This window comes from Vidua macroura, chromosome 1 (assembly GCF_024509145.1).
Source record: "Vidua macroura isolate BioBank_ID:100142 chromosome 1, ASM2450914v1, whole genome shotgun sequence".
Taxonomy (NCBI): Eukaryota; Metazoa; Chordata; class Aves; order Passeriformes; family Viduidae; genus Vidua; species Vidua macroura.
The window spans coordinates 25,044,249-25,064,553 of NC_071571.1; the positions used below are offsets into that span (position 1 = coordinate 25,044,249).

General features: G+C 40.1%; 1 protein-coding gene across 1 annotated transcript in view; it reads right to left on the reverse strand.

The window, feature by feature from the left end:
• Window positions 1-20,071, reverse strand: part of SLC25A13 (solute carrier family 25 member 13) — a 99,207-nt gene extending 79,136 nt beyond the window's left edge. Inside the window, exon 1 of the mRNA XM_053990590.1 lies at window positions 19,971-20,071. Within this exon, the coding sequence (XP_053846565.1) occupies window positions 19,971-19,982 (12 nt within the window). The 5' untranslated portion in view covers window positions 19,983-20,071. The remainder of the gene's footprint in view (window positions 1-19,970) is intronic.
• Window positions 20,072-20,305: the final 234 nt, after the last annotated feature.

Genomic DNA, 20,305 nt, shown 5'->3' on the forward strand with positions numbered 1-20,305 from the left:
GCTGACAGTGGTGAGCTCAGTCTGCTTAGTTCTAGAGAACACCATCTACAGACACATATCGAGAAAAGATGTTTGGTGAAAGGCTCAACAAGTGACCACAAGCTCTTGTAACTTGTGTTGAGATTATTTTTCAGAAGTTCATCCATTCTTAAACACAACTAAGAAATGCAATGTGTGTCATACCACTAAAAGACCTCAAATTAAAATTGAAACCTTATGTCTTGTAGGGGTATTCTTTAGTTTCATCACAAGTTATTGAGTCCACCTGTAAGACTCAAACACATGTGGCCCAGTTTATGTAAGAGGTCAGATTAGATCATTGTAATGTTTCCTTCTGGCTAAAAGTATACATATACACTTCAAATGTGCAACTCCAAAGGAGATCAAACTGGGGTTTGACCTTACATTCTGGTTTAAATGAGTGACTGGAATATCGGAAACCAGTTAAAGCACAGTTACTGGCCAAGTCTGAATTCAGACCAGAAACCCATTAATACTGTTTAAGTATTATGCTAAGACAACACTCCAGTTTTTATTTTAATACAACTAACCTGTTCATGTAGATGAGAATCATATTTCTTCCATATTTAGATTAATACTACCATAAAAATATATAATCATTCTTCTAACCTAGCAACTCTCCTTGGTTGCTTTCCATCATCATAGCCATATCCTAAGTTACAAGTGTTCTGCATCAGCATCTGTGCAGGGCACTGTCTCCTGTTTCAGCTGCCTCAATGAGCATTTTCTGTTAGTCCAACATGCATATTGTCACCTCAGCAAAAGAACTGCCATTCATTCTACAGTAAAAGAACTTGACTGTGATCTACAGTGGAAAGTGAACCACGCAGAACTTGACATTACATTGAAGATTTCAAGCAAGATGTGGACCAGATCACCAAGCAGAAAATCAGACAGCTGCAAGGACAGCTGGCACTAAACACAGATCAAAAACCTTCTCAACAGACCTCCTTAACCATAAACCGAGTATTTCTCCTAGGAAAATACAGTTCAGATAGCATTTGGCATATCTGCCCAAAGGCTTAGAGTAAGAAGAACTGCAAGAGAAGTTGATAACTACCAAGCGGGTAGGTACATCCAGCCTGATCAGTCTAAGCACAATCAGCCTTCAGACAAAAACCTTTCTTTTCTAAAAACAGTTCTGATCCTCACAGTCAAACATTTCAACCACACTTTGCAAAAGTCTAACCCTACACTAAGCAGCAGTTACAGCATTCCTTTGTCTAATAACACCTAGCAAAGCTAAGATAAATGAATGCTATTGACAATTATCAACAATCTTCTGTAGGATCTTTTCATATCCTACAGACTGGTTGAGCATGAAGAGATGCAGAATAAGCACTATTCAAACTAGACAGTTTTGCTGAGTCTACCCCACACACTGGCGAAACAAAACTAATTTATTAGCTAGCAAAGACAGCATATCTCAAGCAAAACTATTCACATCCATCTTTACTTCATCATAATTATAAATCTCTGGGCAATTCCCAGTCTTCTGCACCATGGGAGGTGGAAGCCTCACTTCCCCCAAGTGCATCGAAGCTAACAAACCTACTTTATTGTGCAATTACCTTCTAGCTTTGATCCTACTTTCAAAGTCCCAGAGAAAATGCAGATGGCTTGTTCATAAGATGGGTCTCACACAAGGAGACTCCCAATGAACCATAGTATTTTTGCACACAAACTCATCAGGGACCAACACACAGTTACTGATTATATACACACAGGAAAATCCTTGTCCGGTTTGTCCAATACTTCCAAGTAGGTACAGAAACCAAGGTGGGAGTAGTACATATCTTAAGAAAAACTGCTACAATTTCCAAGATTAGCTAATCAATGCTATGTAAAAATACTTTCAGAGTGTGTACTTGTATAATTTTTGTAATTAAAGACCTGGAAAACAGAAGGACAATAAAACTACTCCAATACAAAGGTAAAAATAGCTAGGCATTGCCATTGCTTAGCAAAATCATTTAACTAAAGGAAAAAGCACCATACTGTGGCCAATACAAACCATTCCAAACTTTAAGCACTTATCAGAAAATGGAGTTAGGAACAAACTGGACTATTTGTAGTCATTCTTCAGACTAGGGCAAGGATACAAATGCTATCATTCCTGCAACAAAATTGATATCACAATTGATATCACAATTGATATCACAATTAATCAACATCACAGTAAGAAACTGAACCTTAAAACCAAAACTTTGTTAAAAACAGAATTTTTTTTTCACTTGTTACTATCAGAAAAAGCCCAGTTGTCCAATCACTATATATCCATCATAAAGTACTACCATATTGTGACTGTAATTTCTCCCTCAGTAATATTTCCTATTGTCTCATAGCTCTTCTACAACACATTTTTACTCAGGACAGCAATCCAAAGATACACAAGTGAGCTACATTGTGATGGCCACTATGCAACATTAAATGTTCCTGTGTATCTTAGCAAACTGAAGCTCACCACTCACTTGAAGAATATAATAATTCTACATAAGATACATTAGGGGTCCTTCAATAAGAAAAGTTTATTTTCAAAGGAGCTGCTGGGAATGGTCAAGTGACATTTTTTATCCAGTCATGAGTATTTTTCAAAAATACCCACTCCCACTCATCATAGATGGATAAGATTATAGATGTTAATGCTGCTACTTTGCTTCCTTACACCTTTCAGAAACAGAGTCATATCTAATTATGAACCTGATAAAACATATTTGGTTGCTACTTCAGCCCAGATTACAGACTTTCCCTTTTGATTCTCCCAGGGCATGTTTTGTTACAACAATAATGCTAATGTACAACCAGTGCATTGACCATAAGCTCAAGACATCAACTGCCTCATGTTCATCTTTCAAAAGCAGTCATCTCAGTTCCAGCAATGTGTCTTCTAGAGGCTTACATCTAGCAGAAAAACATTCATCTCACCCAAAGAAGCAAAGGATAGGAAAATTCTCCAGTGTAACAACTGCAGGATTGAAAGCAGTTTCTGAAGAAATTAGACAGTGAAGATACTGAATGACATGTTATCATTCAAAAATTATAAGAGAGAATTGGCAGACTATTAGGGCAGCATGAATCTTACCTGGCACTCAATGTTATTAGCATAAAGTATGTATTTTAACCAGGATGAAGCAATGGGTAGGTGACAAGACAAAAAGCCATTTAACACCATGGCTCTCAGGAGGTGGAACCTTCAGGAAGCATCATCTCACAGCTGTGCAAAGCAACAGTGAGCTCCGAGAGATCCATCTCTGAATGCAGCATACAAGTTAGTTACAAGCGTCTCCAAGGTACCCACGCTCATGGTGCTCAAGGTTCCCAACAGTTCACAGCTTAATGGAGACAATCACTCCTGGTTTCACCTGGCTTCAAGCTTCAGACCCCAACCACCACCCAAACACTCAGTTTCCCCTGCCATAGCACAAAGCAGCTATAATAGCCTAAAGAGGTGCTTCCACCATGAAAAGTTGCAATCCAAAGATTCAAAACAATGGTATGATGCTGCATTCCCAGGGAACTTCTTCATAATCCTCAACCGCACCTGACATCATACAGTACACACAGAGACCTAAAAAGAGGCATTCCATGCTTTATCTGACAGCTTCATGAATTACAGAACCAACAATGGCAAGGACACCCTGAACAATGTTAAAAAAGTTTTCTGCATAGTTTTCTCTCCTAGATGTCAACACAAGGTCCCAGTGAGTGAGCAAGATTGTTTGCAGCAATAAACAAAAACCTGCTGCCTTTTGAAGAAAGCAGACCTGGAGCAGTGCCATATAGAGGTATCATAACCAGAATGACCTGCTCTTAAATAACTACTAATTACAAAAAATAATAATAATAATAATAATAATAAACCCCAAAAATTTGTATAATTTAGTTATGTGCAATCAGTCCCCATAAACTTGTGGAAAGTTTATAGGCAGCATCTTAAGCTGTTGCTAGAGTAATCTGTAATTTGTGACTCCATGCTTGTGAATGAGCAAGTAAAGAAACGTGCTGGAGAAAAGTTCCTATACATTACATGTCTTGACCGATTATTGCACAACAGGAATTATGTAGGAATAACTGGCAGGTAAATGTGTTTGTTTCAGTGTTGTGTTTTCTTCTTGGAAGACAGAAGTTCACTTTTCAAGATCCTGTTTATAATCAATTCCATCTATTCAGCTCTATTCAAAATGCTACACCTCAGCAGCTCAGAGAACTGGGAAGGGTGTAGGAGTGGGCATGAATCTTCATGCATGTATGGATCCAATCTACAACCTTTAAAAGAACAAATGACACCTGCACAAGGGAAACAACATCACACACATCAAGTAAAGTTATTAAAAGGCTATAAATGGTGAGACTCAAAGAAAAGCTGAAGTCCTGTAGTCAGGAACCCTTCCCCATAACTAACAAAAATAACAGGAGCATTCCAGAACATACTTGGGCAAAAGGTAACACTTTCCTACTTGAAACACAGAAAGTATGTTATTTATTTTTCTTTTTTCTATCCCTACAGCATTCAACACAATGGCATGCTGGATCATGGGAAGCATGGCCATGGTCTGCGAAAGCTGAGTCACAGTAACTATCCACCTTTCCCACATAAACATGTTAATAAGCCTCTGACTATGGAAAACCCAGACTTTCACATTAACAAAGTATCTCCCTCCCCTAATGATTTTTACCTGTCATCTCAAAATACATATGCCAAAATATGTGTTTGCAAACACACTCTCTTTTGCCTGTAAACAGTTGAACTGTTTGTTCAACTAGCACCATATGGGTTTTCGTTTAAATTTATTACATAATCTCCCTGAAGACAGGGAGTACAAAGTAAAGGCAGTTTAACATTTTATTTCACAATTCTTACCCTCAATATTAACAACAAACAACTGCTTGATGTTTAAATATTAGCAGATTACACAGCTGCCACAGGACATTCTGGTTGCGTGACCTTCATTCTCGCTAAAGAACTGAACTGAAAAGTGAAGCTATCAAAGAGGGCACTTGGAAATAACTTACAGTTTCATGTGGGAACATAAACCAGTGAAGACTTATATTTTTTATGCATTGCTGTCACTGTAATCCTAGGGATTTATCTGCCACTGACTTGCCACACCTCAGTCAAAACTGTTAAAAGGTTCACAATAACTCTCCATAATTCACCTAAGTTGTAAGATACCTGACAATAATAATTAAAATCTTCTCATCTTCTTAAGAAACTGAGGAAACATTTTCAGCATTTTAATTACAAACTATTCTGATTTTAGCTTGAATGATTTTGGCTTCTCATCTGTGAGTCTATTTTATCATAGATATTTGCATAAAGCAATAACTGTTTCATTAAAACATTACATTTACTTCTGCTGCATTGCCCTCCGAACGTTTTTGTGAGATCACTTGGTTGCAGTGGAAATAATGATGATGATGTCAAACTGAACATTTTGATTTAAAGACGGGAATTTAAAGGTAAAATCCTTAAAATTACTTTTAGGAAAGCATTTTCAGCAGAGGGGAAAACAGTATCAAACCTTTTTTTTCCCAAGAAATGGACTTCCATTTGCTTTGAGGGCATTGCAGTCAAACTAAACTCTAAAAATACCAGATTAACAAACACAGAGCAGTGTTTAAGACACTAGAGAAGACCTATCACTTTTCTTTTATTCTCTTAGTAACCAGGAGCTCTTCCACTTCATTCCTTGGACACTTGGGTTGATGTCAGCACCCTGACATCACCAAATGAATTCAGAACAGCATGTCTGCCATCCCAAAGTATCCTATGTTTTAGCCCCAACTGTAAAAACTGTAGCAGAATCCCAAAAAAACTCTTTCTGACCAGTTGATCCAGCACTTTGAAACACAAAAAATTAATGCTTTACCTCAAAAAAAAAAAAAAATGCTGGGCAATCAATCAGTGATTACACATCACGGCTTTCACAACCTGCACTACCCCAGAAAATCTGCAGTGAACAGAAAAGCCAGGAGATCTCACACTAATTTTCATTATATACACCTTTGTTTGATCAAATTGTGGGTCATACACAACACAAAGCCCCGGGTTTTCAAAGCTACGAAAGAATTGCAGGCACACATTCTGTATAAAACTTCCTAAAAACACTGGAAGAAAACAAGTGTATTTGGCAGTGTTTCTGTGCATATTTTGCTAAGATATTTCCATCATTTTCAAGAGTTCAGTGCTCTCTTCTTTCACTTGCCACACATCCACAGGAAAAGGGGAAAAAGCTGCTTTATTATCAACTTGTCAAAGGTACACAGAATAAGGAACTATTAAGTGCTATTTCAACTATACAGGATTTGAATGCTTGCACACTTGAGAATTAAGTATTCTGGTCTGGGCTATTCTCATACCTGAGATACTGAATCTATAGGTTACATGTAATGGAAAACCAAAAGCAAATTCCAAGAGTTTTAAAGTCATTAGGAGTTTTACACCACTATTTTCTTTATGGAGACAAAAGAGGCTCAAAACTCCTGTAGTATAACCTTCACAATGCAGAAAAGACTGAACCTGCTGCTTCACACCAGTTAGTCTTAACAGAAAAGATTCAAACCAAATGACTGATCTAAGTCTGTGAACAGAGTAAAAGCAGTTGTATAAAGTTTGTTGTTGCCATGTTTTTCTTCCTTTTGAACAGCATCAACATGGGACTAATTCATGATCTTTAGAAAGTAGTTTCCAGTTAGACTGACACACAATGGCAAGCAGTCTTAGACAGGTGAAGTGACAGGAAGGAGGAAGGCTGACTTGATGTCAGTGACAAAAACTATTTTAATGGAAATGTGAAATTATTCAAAAATTTCTTCTCCTAAACACGTGAAGATTTCTCTAGTCAGATTCAGACTGCACAATGGGCTGAGAGAAGGAATCAGGCAGACACAGTATTTTTACATACCGTGTTTTTCTAATGGCTTTTCATACTCAGTGCCTCACTTAAAGGTTTCTTCTGTCAAAGATCTGTTAAATCAGCGATGTTTCATCAAATAGTAGTTGTCAAACATGATAAAGAACTACAATAATAAAATACGTGACCAAGAGGTTTTAGCAGCCAAGGATTCAGGGAAGGCTGGAAATAGGTTATATTTCCAAGGCAGAGAAAAATGACAATAGTAATGAAGTCTGCTGTTTGCATTCAGTAATACTAATTTTCTGACCTCTTCTATCCTAAAATAAGACCTACACATCAGGTCATGCAATGGACAGATATGACAGGAAAGTCACATAATAAAGGACAGATGATAATGCATGACTGCTATTGCAGGACATATCTTTCAATTAAGTCTTTTAAGTAAGGAGACTCCTGCCTTGCTAGTGATATGAGGCAACATCTCAATCTCTCCCCCACACTAAGAGCCCACACCAAACCCCAGACTGGCCTAAGCAGATGTAGAGGGCACCTGACATAAAAGAACTGCAAAAAATAATGTGAAGCCACACCATAAACACACACTACTAAGAGGCATTAAGACAGAAGGTTTTATTTCTCAGTATAGGAAACCACATGACTACACATTTGAACACAGACCTTTAAACCAGAGTTGCATGCACAGATGTAGAATGCCATGATCCTGCTGATGGCCTTTCATGTTTTGGAGATGTTACCTGCATTTTGATTAACACCCATCAACCTTTGATGAAAGATGTAGTCAGATGCTGCTCAAGCTACTCCAACACTGAATAATTTGCTCTAATTTATTTCTTCAAAACTACTCTAATTTACTGCTTTACTTTGATGAAGTGGGCACTTTTGATAACTTCCCAGAATTAAATATCCTTTGGCTGAAGCAAAAACCCAAAACCCCCAAAATGATGATTCTACTGGCTGAGAGAGTTCAGGGAAATTGGGATAAGGAACAGCAACTAAAATATAAAGAGAATTAGAATTTCTTCCTCCTACTAGCTGGATGATTGGCATTTGGTTTAGGATCATCCTTGTGAAAGCCTCCTCCCCTGTTGACTGAGTGCATTTTTAAGTAGTGGGCAAACATCACCAGGAAAGAAAAATGTGTACCCATCCATATTCTGAAATCTACAGGCATTTTTCCCTGTACACAATGTCAGAATGAAAAACAAAGTACAGCGAGTGCTAGTTAATTTTTTCTCTTCATCTCCTTGCAAAGCTAGCTCTAAAAAAAGATTCCAACCTGCCACAGAACCTTCTTTGAACCTTCCATTTCCCATTAAGTTTAAACTTATCTTCTCAGATAGAAATGAAGCTTGGCTCCAGGAAAGAACATTTTTAAATCCTCAGTGAATAAAGATCAGGTAGTATTCACCTACAGAAACTGAAAAATGTGAAAAGGTAAATACAAAACAGTGCATGGAGGTGGAAAAATCTTTGGTCAATGGCATTTTACATAACAATCTGAATTCCAGTAAATCAAATTTCAATTACAAAGGAAGTATCAACAAGATCACAGTGTCACAAACAAAGAATAAACTCTACTGGGGAAACAACAAGTGAAATTCAACTACATCAAATCTCTGTTCTCAGACTTGAAGTTTTCAGTCAAAGAAATTTTTTCAGCTATGTAGGAAATACTCAGACTTTGACTCCCCATACTTCCCTCCCTGTGCCATTCAACAACTGCTCAGGAATGATACCTTTTAGATTTGCTCAACAGCCGTCCAGCTCAACAGCCAGTGTTTTGATACTTCAGACTACTAATTACACAAAAGCATCTGAATCACAGAATCACAGAATATGTTGAGTTTGAAGGGACCCACAAGAATCATCAAGTCCAATCTCCCTCCCTGCACAGGACCATCCCCAAGATGATTGGACAATGCCCTCCCCACCATGAACCTGAGGGTATTGTCCAAACACTTCTTGAACTCTGACAGGCCTGGTGCTGTGACACTTCCCTGGGGAGCCTGTTACAGTGCCCGACCACCCTCTGGGTGAAAGAACCTTTTCCTAATATTCAACCTAAACCACCCCTGACACAACTTTAGGTTCTTCCCTTGGGTTCTGTCACTGGTCACCAGAGTAAAGAGATCAGTGTCTGCCCCTCCTCTTCCCCTTATAAGGAAGTTCTAGACTGTGATGAGGTCTCCCCTCAGTCTCCTCTTCTGTAGGAGAAGGGAAAACGAACTCTGCTTCTACGTATTTATAAGGTTGGCTAATAACTATGGTCATCTAGCTACATAACATCTTCTGTATTCTAGCTTTGAAATTAAGTTTACTCTTTCAATCCTTCAATTACCCTAATCATCAAGGCCATAACAATCATAATTGTAAAAAGCACATGTATTACTCTTCTGATAGGTCCCCATAATTGCAAAAATAACCTTTAAAAGACTTGAAATTTTTAAACTGATGGAATTAAAAAAAAAATAGACACTAAGAATTACAGTGTACATTATCTTCACATGGGATTGATTCACAGTGGGACCTGAAGACTGGAAAATAATGTAAAGACGGCACCCTTTAAGTGTAATACTAATACCTTTAAAGTAAAATTATTCTTTGACATTTCTGTTTTGAAAAGAAGACACAATCACGTTCCAGCTATATAATTTGTAGCTAATCTCAATATAATCTAACAATAGTTCTACAGATAACTACAACTCTAGGACTATTATTGCCAGCTCTCCAAAACTTGGACCTTAGCAGGTGAATTTAATTCTATATTCTGGCAGCTTCTATCAGATAATATAATTTTTGACCAGATAATGCTGGTCAAAAAGCATTTAATAAGCTCTAAAATCCTCAGTTTCTAAAGAATTCTTCTTCATATTACAATATACCATTAACTGTTTGCCTCCCTGATCAGTCTGTCAGACAATCCTGTCCTAGATACCCAAAAGAGGTGCTGGTGTACATTCATTATTAGCTTTTTGCAAAGCACCGCACTTGACAAAAAGGTAAACTTACAGGTCTGAATAAATATTCAACTGTGTTTCTCTCCACATTACATCAAATTTAATTAACCAGTTATATGCAATAAGATGCGGTGTTAACATCCATTATTTGCACCTGGTTTTCTTCATAGAGAACTAATAATAATGCAAACAGCACTAATAGGGCTAGGAAGGGTTCACCTGTCATAAGGACAGTGAGTGGAGCAAGAATTAACAGTCTCAAGAGAGACTGTTTTATTCATTGCAATCACAGTCACCTAAAATATTAACAGTATGAATGCCAAAAATGTGAAAAGACTACAGACATGTGCAAAGTAAAGAAAATTTGTCACTTAAGAATGGAAACACTAAAACAATCACCAGTTGTGGTAGTACTATTTATTACAATAAACTTAGATTGCCTAAGTTTTCCAAATATGATATCTGGGTTAAAAAAAAAAATCAAACCAAAACAAACAAAAAACATAAAAGCAAAGAAACCAACACAAATACAAATCCCAAAAAAGGTCTCAGGTGTCTGTTCTCAGAGTACCCTGCCTCCAGCTCTGGTCCAGAGCCTTTGAGATCGGGTCTTCCACTGAAGGGATAAACTAATATTATTGATGCTAACGTGGACTGGCTGGTAGGAAGCAAGACCAAGGGCATGTGGAGGTCCTAAGTCATAAAGACAACAGTAACCTAAACCACAAATGCATGAAACCTCTCTTAGCTTTGTTTGGTTTGTTTTTTTTTTTTTTGACCTTTATAAATTAACATGGATAATTCATAAAATGACAGAGTGCTTAACAATTCACATCTGTATCAATCATTCAAAAACTACCAATCAAAGGAAAATAAAACACAGATGATTGCATGGCTCTCAAGGTTCCTTCATCTTCAGCATTTGTCATCAAAGTCATCCTCCTTTAATTTCCCAAATTTCTGGAGAGTTAGTATTTCATTTCTCAGAATTAGAATTTCACCAGCTGCATGACTCCTATGTGTAGCAGTCAGAGGCCCTGCAAGGCCTCCATGGCGGTCACTAGCCTAAGATAAGAAAGGCACTTTGCGAGTACAGAGCTGAAATCACTAAGAGCTGAAATCACTCCACAAGTGCTTGCTAAAGACGCCTGTGACTAGGAGCTAGCCCAAGGGCCCAGACAGGCTGCGCCTCATCAGCACAGCGCTATCCGGGACAGCTACGGCGGCTGCTGCCCCGGGGGCCAGACAGACCCCCGGGGACCACCAAGCCGTAATACCTATGGACTAAGGCTGCAGTCATCTTCTGTGTGTGGTGTTGAGCTAAGGCTGATCAGCACTGTTAAAAAACTTGTAGGGACCAGCTAGGCTAATCAAGGCAAAACCAACCACAAACTTGCCTAAAGCAAGTGGCAGTTACTCCTTTTACAGCAAAGTCAGGTCACTTTTGAATACATAAAAAGCCAATCAGAGACACATCTAAAAAAAAAAACAAAAGCAACACAACAGTAGATACCATTTGCACAAGAAGTCTGATCTTTAACTTCTGCTTACTCAGAAAACTCCTTTTAAAAACATTCCTATCAGTCTAGGTATTAGGCTATACAGAGAAAGTGCGACAAAATACTTTAAAAGAGTATAAATATTTAAAAGAAAAATGATGGCAAAGCTTTCTTGGTGTTTCTGTTCCATTTTTTACTTTCCTTCTTTCAATTTAAATTTTAGTCCATTGGCATGTAAATAACTAGTGGGTAATTAGTTGACCAATTAGTTCTATGACAACCTCACAATTTTGCCTATGCAATATTACAGTTACATCTGCATGTACATTCTTGCACCACACCTCGTACCTTTAGGGAAAAAATCCCTACAACCTCTATGGCTATCCCAGCATGAACCGTGGCTGACAACAGACAAACCACTTACCAAAAGTAAAAAACCCTGCCTTCTCATTTCTCTGCTGAGCAGTGGAAAATGTAAAAGTATCTATAAATGCACAGCAGTAACCAGTCCTATAGCTTAAGGTATTTCTGTGCTCAGTGCCATCCACATAACTCTTCAAACTCCTTTGCTGTGAATCATACTAGGGAACTGATCTGATCTGATGCAAACAAAACCAATATATACATGCTAAAAAAAAAAAAAGTGTCACTTTTTGCCCAGCTATCCACTCCAATTCACCCCTGCACCATTACATTACCATAGTATTGCCACTGAATCGTTATTTAGTGAAATCACAACTTCATGGCTACCTTCAGCTTTTAAAAACTGCAGTGACCTGGTAGCTCAGGAAACAAACAGGTACCTCTCCACACCAACCCAACCAACAGAAGAGCTACAGCAAGTTCAGCCCTGGCATCAGAGCAGAGAAACAATCAGCCCAGCACCAGGAAGGCAAAGAACCAGTCCCAGAGATCTGGTCTAGCCTAGCCTTGGCTTTCAAAGAAGAACCAGTAAGATCCTAAAGCTATGGAAGTAGTGATGATACTATGATTTTAGAAGTATTTTTAAAAGGTCTGGCTGTTTGGGCACAAGTCTGCCCATCTCAGTGCACTCTCTACAAATATAACGTGTGTTTGTGTATTTGCAAACTCCACTTTGCTCAGCCTCTGAGGGTCTGATCCATTAGCACGCTCCACTACCTCTAGTTACAGCATGATGCAAAAACCATTCCATTTGTACAAGCAGAAAGTCACATGCAATTTAAGGTTTTACAATTCCAGAAGTTTCACCAAGGTGCACGTCCAGAACTGCCGCAGCCCTGATTTGAGCATGTGCAGACATTTCAGACACACTGACCAGGCGCCCAGCAACCACACATGCAACACATCTAATGCACATTGGCAGTGAGCACCAGGCAGCAACCCTCCGAAGCTGCGGCAGCTGGAGGCATCGTTCATGCAAAATGCATCAACACTGCTGGCAACAGAGAATCCAAATCTTATCCCCTCCCAGCTGGGTACCCTAATGGCTAGAAACTGAATCAGGTTCTAGCCCACACCTCTTGTCCCCAGTCTTTGTGTTAAATTATAACAACACAGTGCAATGGCCCTGCCTGTTTAAAAAAAGATCCTCCAGGGACTTTCCTTTTCTTCATCCCAATTCTTTCATTTCCCACTGGCTGCCTTAGATGCTCCTTAGTGAGCATACTGGCTGTTTTCATACCAATTCCAGACACCTCTGGTGGGCTTCTTAATTCCAAAGCCAAGTGGGTAAAAAAGTCAGGCATGGAGATGTTAGTCTAAAGAACAGTAAAAAAATCATCTTTTTCTGAATTGGTTTTCACATGGCCAGAGTGTAAGGCAGATCTCCAAGAAGACTCGAAGAGTGACCATATTGGTCAGCACAAAAACACTTCTTGCCAGCTACCTAGGCATGCAAGACATCATAAATGTATGAATCCAGCAGCTGATGTTTAGGAATGTCACATGTATCCAACAAGAGGAATGTGATTAGTCCTGCAAAAGCTGTATTTTTTCTGTTTCTTCTCTAAATGCATATCGTTTGGTGTACATGCAGTCACTTTGCCACTCTCTCTCTCAAATGTTTAATTTTTTTTCCTCTTCAGAGGAAAAGAAAAATGCCAACAACCCACTGCTTGTGAGCAATTTCATCCTTTACACAGTGGATTTTGTTCAGGTCAAGTAACATTTTTGGTAAAGAATATAATTGCAATTGCCTGTTTCTAAGATCTTGTAATAGCATGACATTATTTTAAAAACTACATTTACAATGTTCCTTTAAGTGTTTTAACACAGCTTCAGCTGAAATTGCTTTATTCCAAAGCAATTGAATATAGAGTATTTTTATAAGGACCTCTTTGTCTCTCTGCAAATGACTGAGATACAGATACTTTCCAGAAAGAGAATGCATCAGAAAACATGCAACCTTACATTTTACTAGCCATAGTTATCTAACACCATAAAACATCAGTTCCTGAAGATTATGTTGTAGCTAAAGCAAAACAGCATGATTAGCAGAGTCAAATAGTGCCTAGAGGCCTTATGCAAGTTTTCTGGCACCATACAAACACAGAGGCTCTATTCAGTATGGTAAAGCCATTCTACAGCCAAAGCAGAGGCAATTCCATAGATAAAAAGCAAAAATGTAGCTAAAATTCAGCAGCACATTCATTCCATCTTCCAGGAAATACAGTATCACATACCTCCTTGTCATACTCCTTGGACAACATAGACAAATAAAATAGATATTGGCCTAAACAAGCTGGTCAGAAGACACGTTATCATTCAGGGCTGTAAGCTTGTCTACATTACAGCTCCAGGAGGAGTGCCTTTAACATGTGATTTGAGGCACACTTCGAAGAGCTCCTCTAACCTCCTGCAACACAAAGCTGCATAGAAAGAGCAGATTATCTCCCAATGTGATAAAATCCAGATAACTTTAAATACTTTTCAGCAGGCATTACAAAAGACAAGGTATACTCATAACTGCTGGATCCAGCAGCCCTCTCCTAGGCTATACATGAAGCAAAGTCATCCTGCAATTCCTCTTACAGGGATACCATAACAGAAAGGAGCAAGTTCCAAAAACTTGCCAAAACCACTGGCAGTTGCAACATGTGATGCCATCAGTACCTAACATATTGAAGACATAAAGCAACCTCTTCCACCACCTCCTCTTGCCCCCACCTTGCTCTGATAAGGAAGGGTTGGGTCAGAGAGGAAACAGTAGTACAAAGACACAGGTAAACTCAACTGAGACAAAATCCACACTGTAATAAATCTTCTTTTCAGGGTAACTCAGTGTCCACTGCAGCAGAGAGCTGTATGGAATTTTTCCACAGCAGAATTGCCCCATGAGTGTCTTTCCTGGGATTATTCTTGCCAGTGGGCCCTGTAGCCTGATGCGAGTCTTGTGAGACTGGGACTCAACCAGTTCTCCTGAAGGTAAGCATCATAAGCAAAGATTTATGCAGTAAAAGAAACCAAATGAAAATAAATACATAAACTATGACAGGCAGGACAGTGGAGTAAATGACTTGGTTTCTCCTCTGTTTCAGCTGCAGTCATCAGTCACGCTACTTTGTACTTAGAAAAGGTCTGAAGTTATCAGCACTCATACAAATTCAACGTCCCTCTATCAAGCAAATTCTGGTCTCTTAAGAAATCAAGATGCAGTAATAAGTCATAAGCAGCATAAATACATGTTTTTTTTCTGAGGGGAAAGTGGAAAGAAGAGTCTTATGATACATATAAAAATTTACATATTTCTGCACAGATCCAAAATATAACTATGCATGAGCAAGCACTGCTGGACCTGTACAGCCAGGACTTTCCATGTGGATATTACATAGTGCTATCACATCCAAAAAATTACCATGGTACCATTAAGTGCCATAACACTATTAAATCGATAGTACATAAACTCAGTGGTGTTTCAGGGAAACAGATTGCTCTCTCCTTACTCACCAACCACTTTCCTCTCCACAATTGATCTCACTGAGTGGCTGGAGCCTGTCCACAATGGACTCCACTCCTTTCATGGACACAGGAGCCCATCATGATGCCAGAATCCCTCACCTCTTCTTTTCTGAGGGCCCAACAAATCCATGTCCAATGCAATGCAATTCTTCTCTTCCATTTTGCTGGAGGAAGGGAAGAATGGCACGATTGAGGGCAAGAAGAGCAAATTTAATCTGTTCCCAGGTACACTCCAAGCTACTGCTAGCACAGGAAAACGAGCACGGAAGAAGGAGCTGAACAAAGAGGTAAAATGGAGCTGTATGATGCACAAAAGGACACATTGGGTGTGCATGGCAGCAAAATAAAATGGCATGGTTGTGTCAGCATCTACTAGTTTTGGTGTTGTTTGCAATCATGTTTATTTAGAACTGCATTGCCATTGTGCCTGCATTTAAATTGCTGCTTACCCAAACCTCACTAATTTACATCATCCAGGGCAGGCACTGGATCGCTTCTGCAGACAAAAGGGTTTGTAGAGGCAGGGCCAGTAGTATCAATCCCTCACAGAACTCTAGTTAATACAGCTGAGGTGATGCATCTTGCAGGACTGGGGTGTTCAGTGTGAGATGTCTGACTGTAGTAACACCAAGTCATACAAGGAGCCTGTGCCTGGGGACTAACTATTTTTGGTGTGACAAGGTTTAGGATTTTAAAGGTAGATGTGGCAGTAACCAGAAATAACATTTACTCCACTGATACAGCTTCCACAATAAACAGTTACAGAAAAACACAAGAGAAAAGAGAATTTTAAAAAAAGTTAAATACATGAAAATTGCATAACCAATTTTCTTTACCTTGCACTAGAGCTATCCCAAATATTGTCACATAAGTCAGCAACAAATCTCTTTTTGTTACATTCTTGATGTGGTTCTGACAGTCTTAGAAAGATTTACACATGCACTTAAAATTAAGCATGCAAGCAAGTCTCATCAGGTACTGATGTAAAGTTCATGCCTTCACTTGAACAGTCATTTTACAGCTAGCTTTTCTAGCATGCGATGTTTGTGTTCACTTCGTTTATAAGACAATAATTTTAAAATAACTTATACATTCTGCGTAGTACGGGCAACCAGTATGTGCCCAATGGATGAAAGTTCACACATGACACACAAAAAACAATTACATTAGAAACAGAGATATTCCACAGTATTTAAAAATCAACTCCTGTACACACTTCATACAATTACAGAAGTTTATCACATGCTATCTACACCAGAGATAAAGTTTAATGGTGTTCAAGTGCTTCCATGCTAAGCCACTGTTTTTACCATTTTCTAGACCTTGATTTATCTATCAAAATTATTTGAGTTTGGAATTTTCATTAATGCAATTTTTAACTGTTTTGAATGCAGTTTGGTGGTTATGAAATATAAAGTTAAAACATATTATATATACTAACACCCATTATAAATATCAATTTCTGACCTTAAGTTGAACAGACAAACTGACATAGTAGCAAAGGCAAAATCAGCCACAGAAAGAAGTCTCATTGAGACATACCTTAGAACCTCCCACTTAAAATATGTTTATATTTTACCAAGCAGTAGAACTTTAAAAAGACAGCAAGTCACACTTTGCACATGCATAAGACAACAGCTATGCCCAGAACTTGTAGCAGAATAGGGATCAAGGGTAACTGACATTCACTCAACACAAACATTTAATTTTGCTGTAAAATACACACCAGGTGAACGGCAAGGGGCATTAGCTAGACTGTGTAAATTCTCTTTAGAACTATCTGGCTAAAGGGCAGAAAAACAACATTGTGATTGCATCGTTAAACACTCAAAATGAAGAAATAAGCAGGACACACTACGTAAAGCATTAGTGCTTTGTACCTGCATTACCAAAAAGATGTTCCACATAGCCTCTTTTTTTGCACAATGCAGAAAAAGAAGCCAGTACCTAGGATGGTAATTTAATTACCAATGGGGTAAAAATCTACTGGAAAATCTCACCTCTGTTTTCTACTGGAAATTTGTGTGAATATAATTTATAGCAGAGTTTTCCCAGAACAGTTTCAGAAAATGTTTTCAAAGTTTAAGAAAAGACACTGATGTGTAACATACATTGTTTAAAATGCTGTGTAAATTGCAAATATTGAGCTGTATACAATGAAGGCAATTAAATTGGGCTGTAGTGCCCATTTCTTGATACCTGAGTGCTTAACTATGCAGTCTTAACAGTATCCCATTTGGGTTTTCCTTTTGAGAGACTGAATTCCTAGAGTTTCCTTAATATGTCAACATTTGAAATCTTGCAAGCAAAGACCAATTACATTCAATCCCAAAGACTCATATGCCTAAAAGGGTATAATTAAAAAATTAAAGGAAGCGGTCATGCAGGATATTGGCAAGGAAAAAGTACGAAAGAAATTTTAGAAAAAGCATTAAACTCACCAGTCCATTGTTTGGCTGAGGTGAAAAAGGCAAACATTACTGAGATGCATCAGTGAGGAAGTTAGAACACAAATCAAGGCCCATGCCTGCAAGCACATGTGAATAACTTCAGGCCCAGAAGCTCTTTCCGTGGCAAAGTTATTCACATATGTGCTTGCAGAACCTAAGCTCAGATGTTACCCTCAAAGTACAAAATGCTACTTACATTTTGCTACTGACCTCAATATAAATAGAAATTTACCTGTATTTAACTGTTTCAACTGAAGAAGACAAAAACCCCTTTGAAGTCCCACAGGGTAATGCAATTAATCCATGCTAGCTGCTCACAGTTCTAGTTTGTTTGTTTGTTTTTAACGTAAGTCTCTCAGAATGAGTTTAGGCTTACAAACCAGAAGCCTTCCTTGGAAGCTATGTGAGGACTGTACACCCTAGGGTACAAAGAGCTTACCTCTGCCTTGCAATACACCAAGAATGCTTATGACATGACAATTAAGCCATTATTCTTTTTATTGGGTATCTCTCTGCCAAGCCTGATGTAACCTGACATATACAATATTCAATTAAGTGTCTCTTAAAGTTCTGAGTCTTTCCAACATATGCTTGTGCAGATTTTAGGGATCTGAACTGTGTAAGAAATCTAGCTTAAGCAAGAAGGACACCACGCAAATGTGTAGCATGAAGCACACATGTCTACCCAATTAGACAAACACTAATTACACATAAAGTATTTTTAAGTATATGTGACTAGCATAGGTTAAAATGGATTGCAGATTACAAACATCTGCTTGGAGAAGAGAAAATAAGCAAAAGGTTCAAAAAGCCAGAGAATGGAAGACTTTTAAGTCTTTAAACACCAATAGCTTGGTCAGGTGTAACCAACATGTGTGTATGAACAGTGGGCAATCAAAAATTTTTAAAAAGGCTAGATAGGTCAGCTGAGATTCACAAATAGTGAACACAGGATTTGGGGATGACTGTTTTATATACACTAGCAATGAGGAATCAAATATTGCTCAATCCACTAAAAGAGCATGCAGTTCAGATAACCTACATTCTTACTGAAAAGGTGCTGACCAAAGCAGCTCAATCATATCCTAGCTGAAATAAAGGACCCCACAACTCTGGCCACACTAAGCGATGCTTTGAGTTGTTTGGGGAAGATCTGTTGCCTGATTTTTCCTCAAGGTAAGTTTCATCACTGACTTCAATAAAAGGACATGGAGTAATTTATTTCTGAAGTGTCAGTATTCAAATATGAAACCTAATGAAAGAAGTAAGTTTTGAAACACCAACACTACATATAATTTTATCTCCCTTTAGATATGGCCTTGATCCAGCAAATGACTATTTTTTTCTCTGGGATGGGAGTATATTACTAGATGATTAAACAACATATTTCAGTTTGTTTATCCTTCTGATCAGCAAAAAAGCCTAAATAGCAGGTATCCACCTGACAGGACAGCACTGAGAAGTAAAAATCGTTGGAAATTATAACCAGTTGTGAAAGCAGAAGGTAAAAAGGTGTATGGAGAAAATGGGAGAAAAAGCAGAAAGGGACTATCGCACTAAGGCCTGCAAGCAGGGCAGGGCCAACATCTGTGCCCACTCCGGGACCTGCCAGCCGCCGTCCCGAGAACCCGCTGCATCCTCTCGTCCAAACAGCGGCGTGTGTGTCCGCATGTACAACACGTGTGTACGTGTATCTTTATGCATCTGTACACTGTGTAACAAGGTGCACGGCGGGGCTCTCACTGAGGCACTACTGGGCCCAAATGCACTTGGAGGAGCCGCGGCCGGGCCAGGGCACGGGTGCCCGGCGGGGCAGTGCGGGGCCTCGCCGGCGAGAGCGACGCCGGCGCCGACATCAACACCGGCACCCACATCGGTACCGGCACCGACGTCGGCACCGGCACCGGCCGCGGGAGGCGCCGTGCAGTGTCATTCATGCCGATGATGCATTGCAACAGGAGCTCAGGCCCGCTGCTCCCGGCGCGGGCAGCTGCGGATCCTCGCCGCGCTGGCACACAGCCCCACCGGCCGGGGGGCCGCCCGCTGCCCACCCCCCGCTCGCCGGGGCTGGCGGCGAGCGGCCGCCGAGCCGCGAGGAGTAGGAGGCGCCACCTCGGGTTTCGTCAAGGACAGGCCCGAGGTCAAACCCGGCAACGGCCCCGCCGCGGCCCCTTCCCCGCCGCCACCCGCCGCCTGCCCGCCCGCCCGCCGCCGGCGGTGCCTTACCTTGGCAGCCATGCTGTGCCCGGCGCGGCCACCCCTTCCCGTTCCTTCCCTTCCTCCGCTCCCCTCCCTTCCGACCGCGGCACGCAGCTTCCCCGCCTGCGCACCAGCCCGCCAGCGCCGGCCGTCACCGCTCGCTCTCACAGGCAAGGATGGGGCGCCGCCCCCGCCCGGCCCCGCCGCGGCCCCGTGATCGCCCGGCACGGTCCGGACCGGCCCTGCGGGCTCCGCGCTGGGCGCCGGGCGAGGCGGCGGGAGCTGCGGCCTCGGGCACCGGCGGAAAGCCGGCGTTGCGGGGCGAGCACCGCCTCATCCCTGTGAAGGGCCCATTTGCCCTC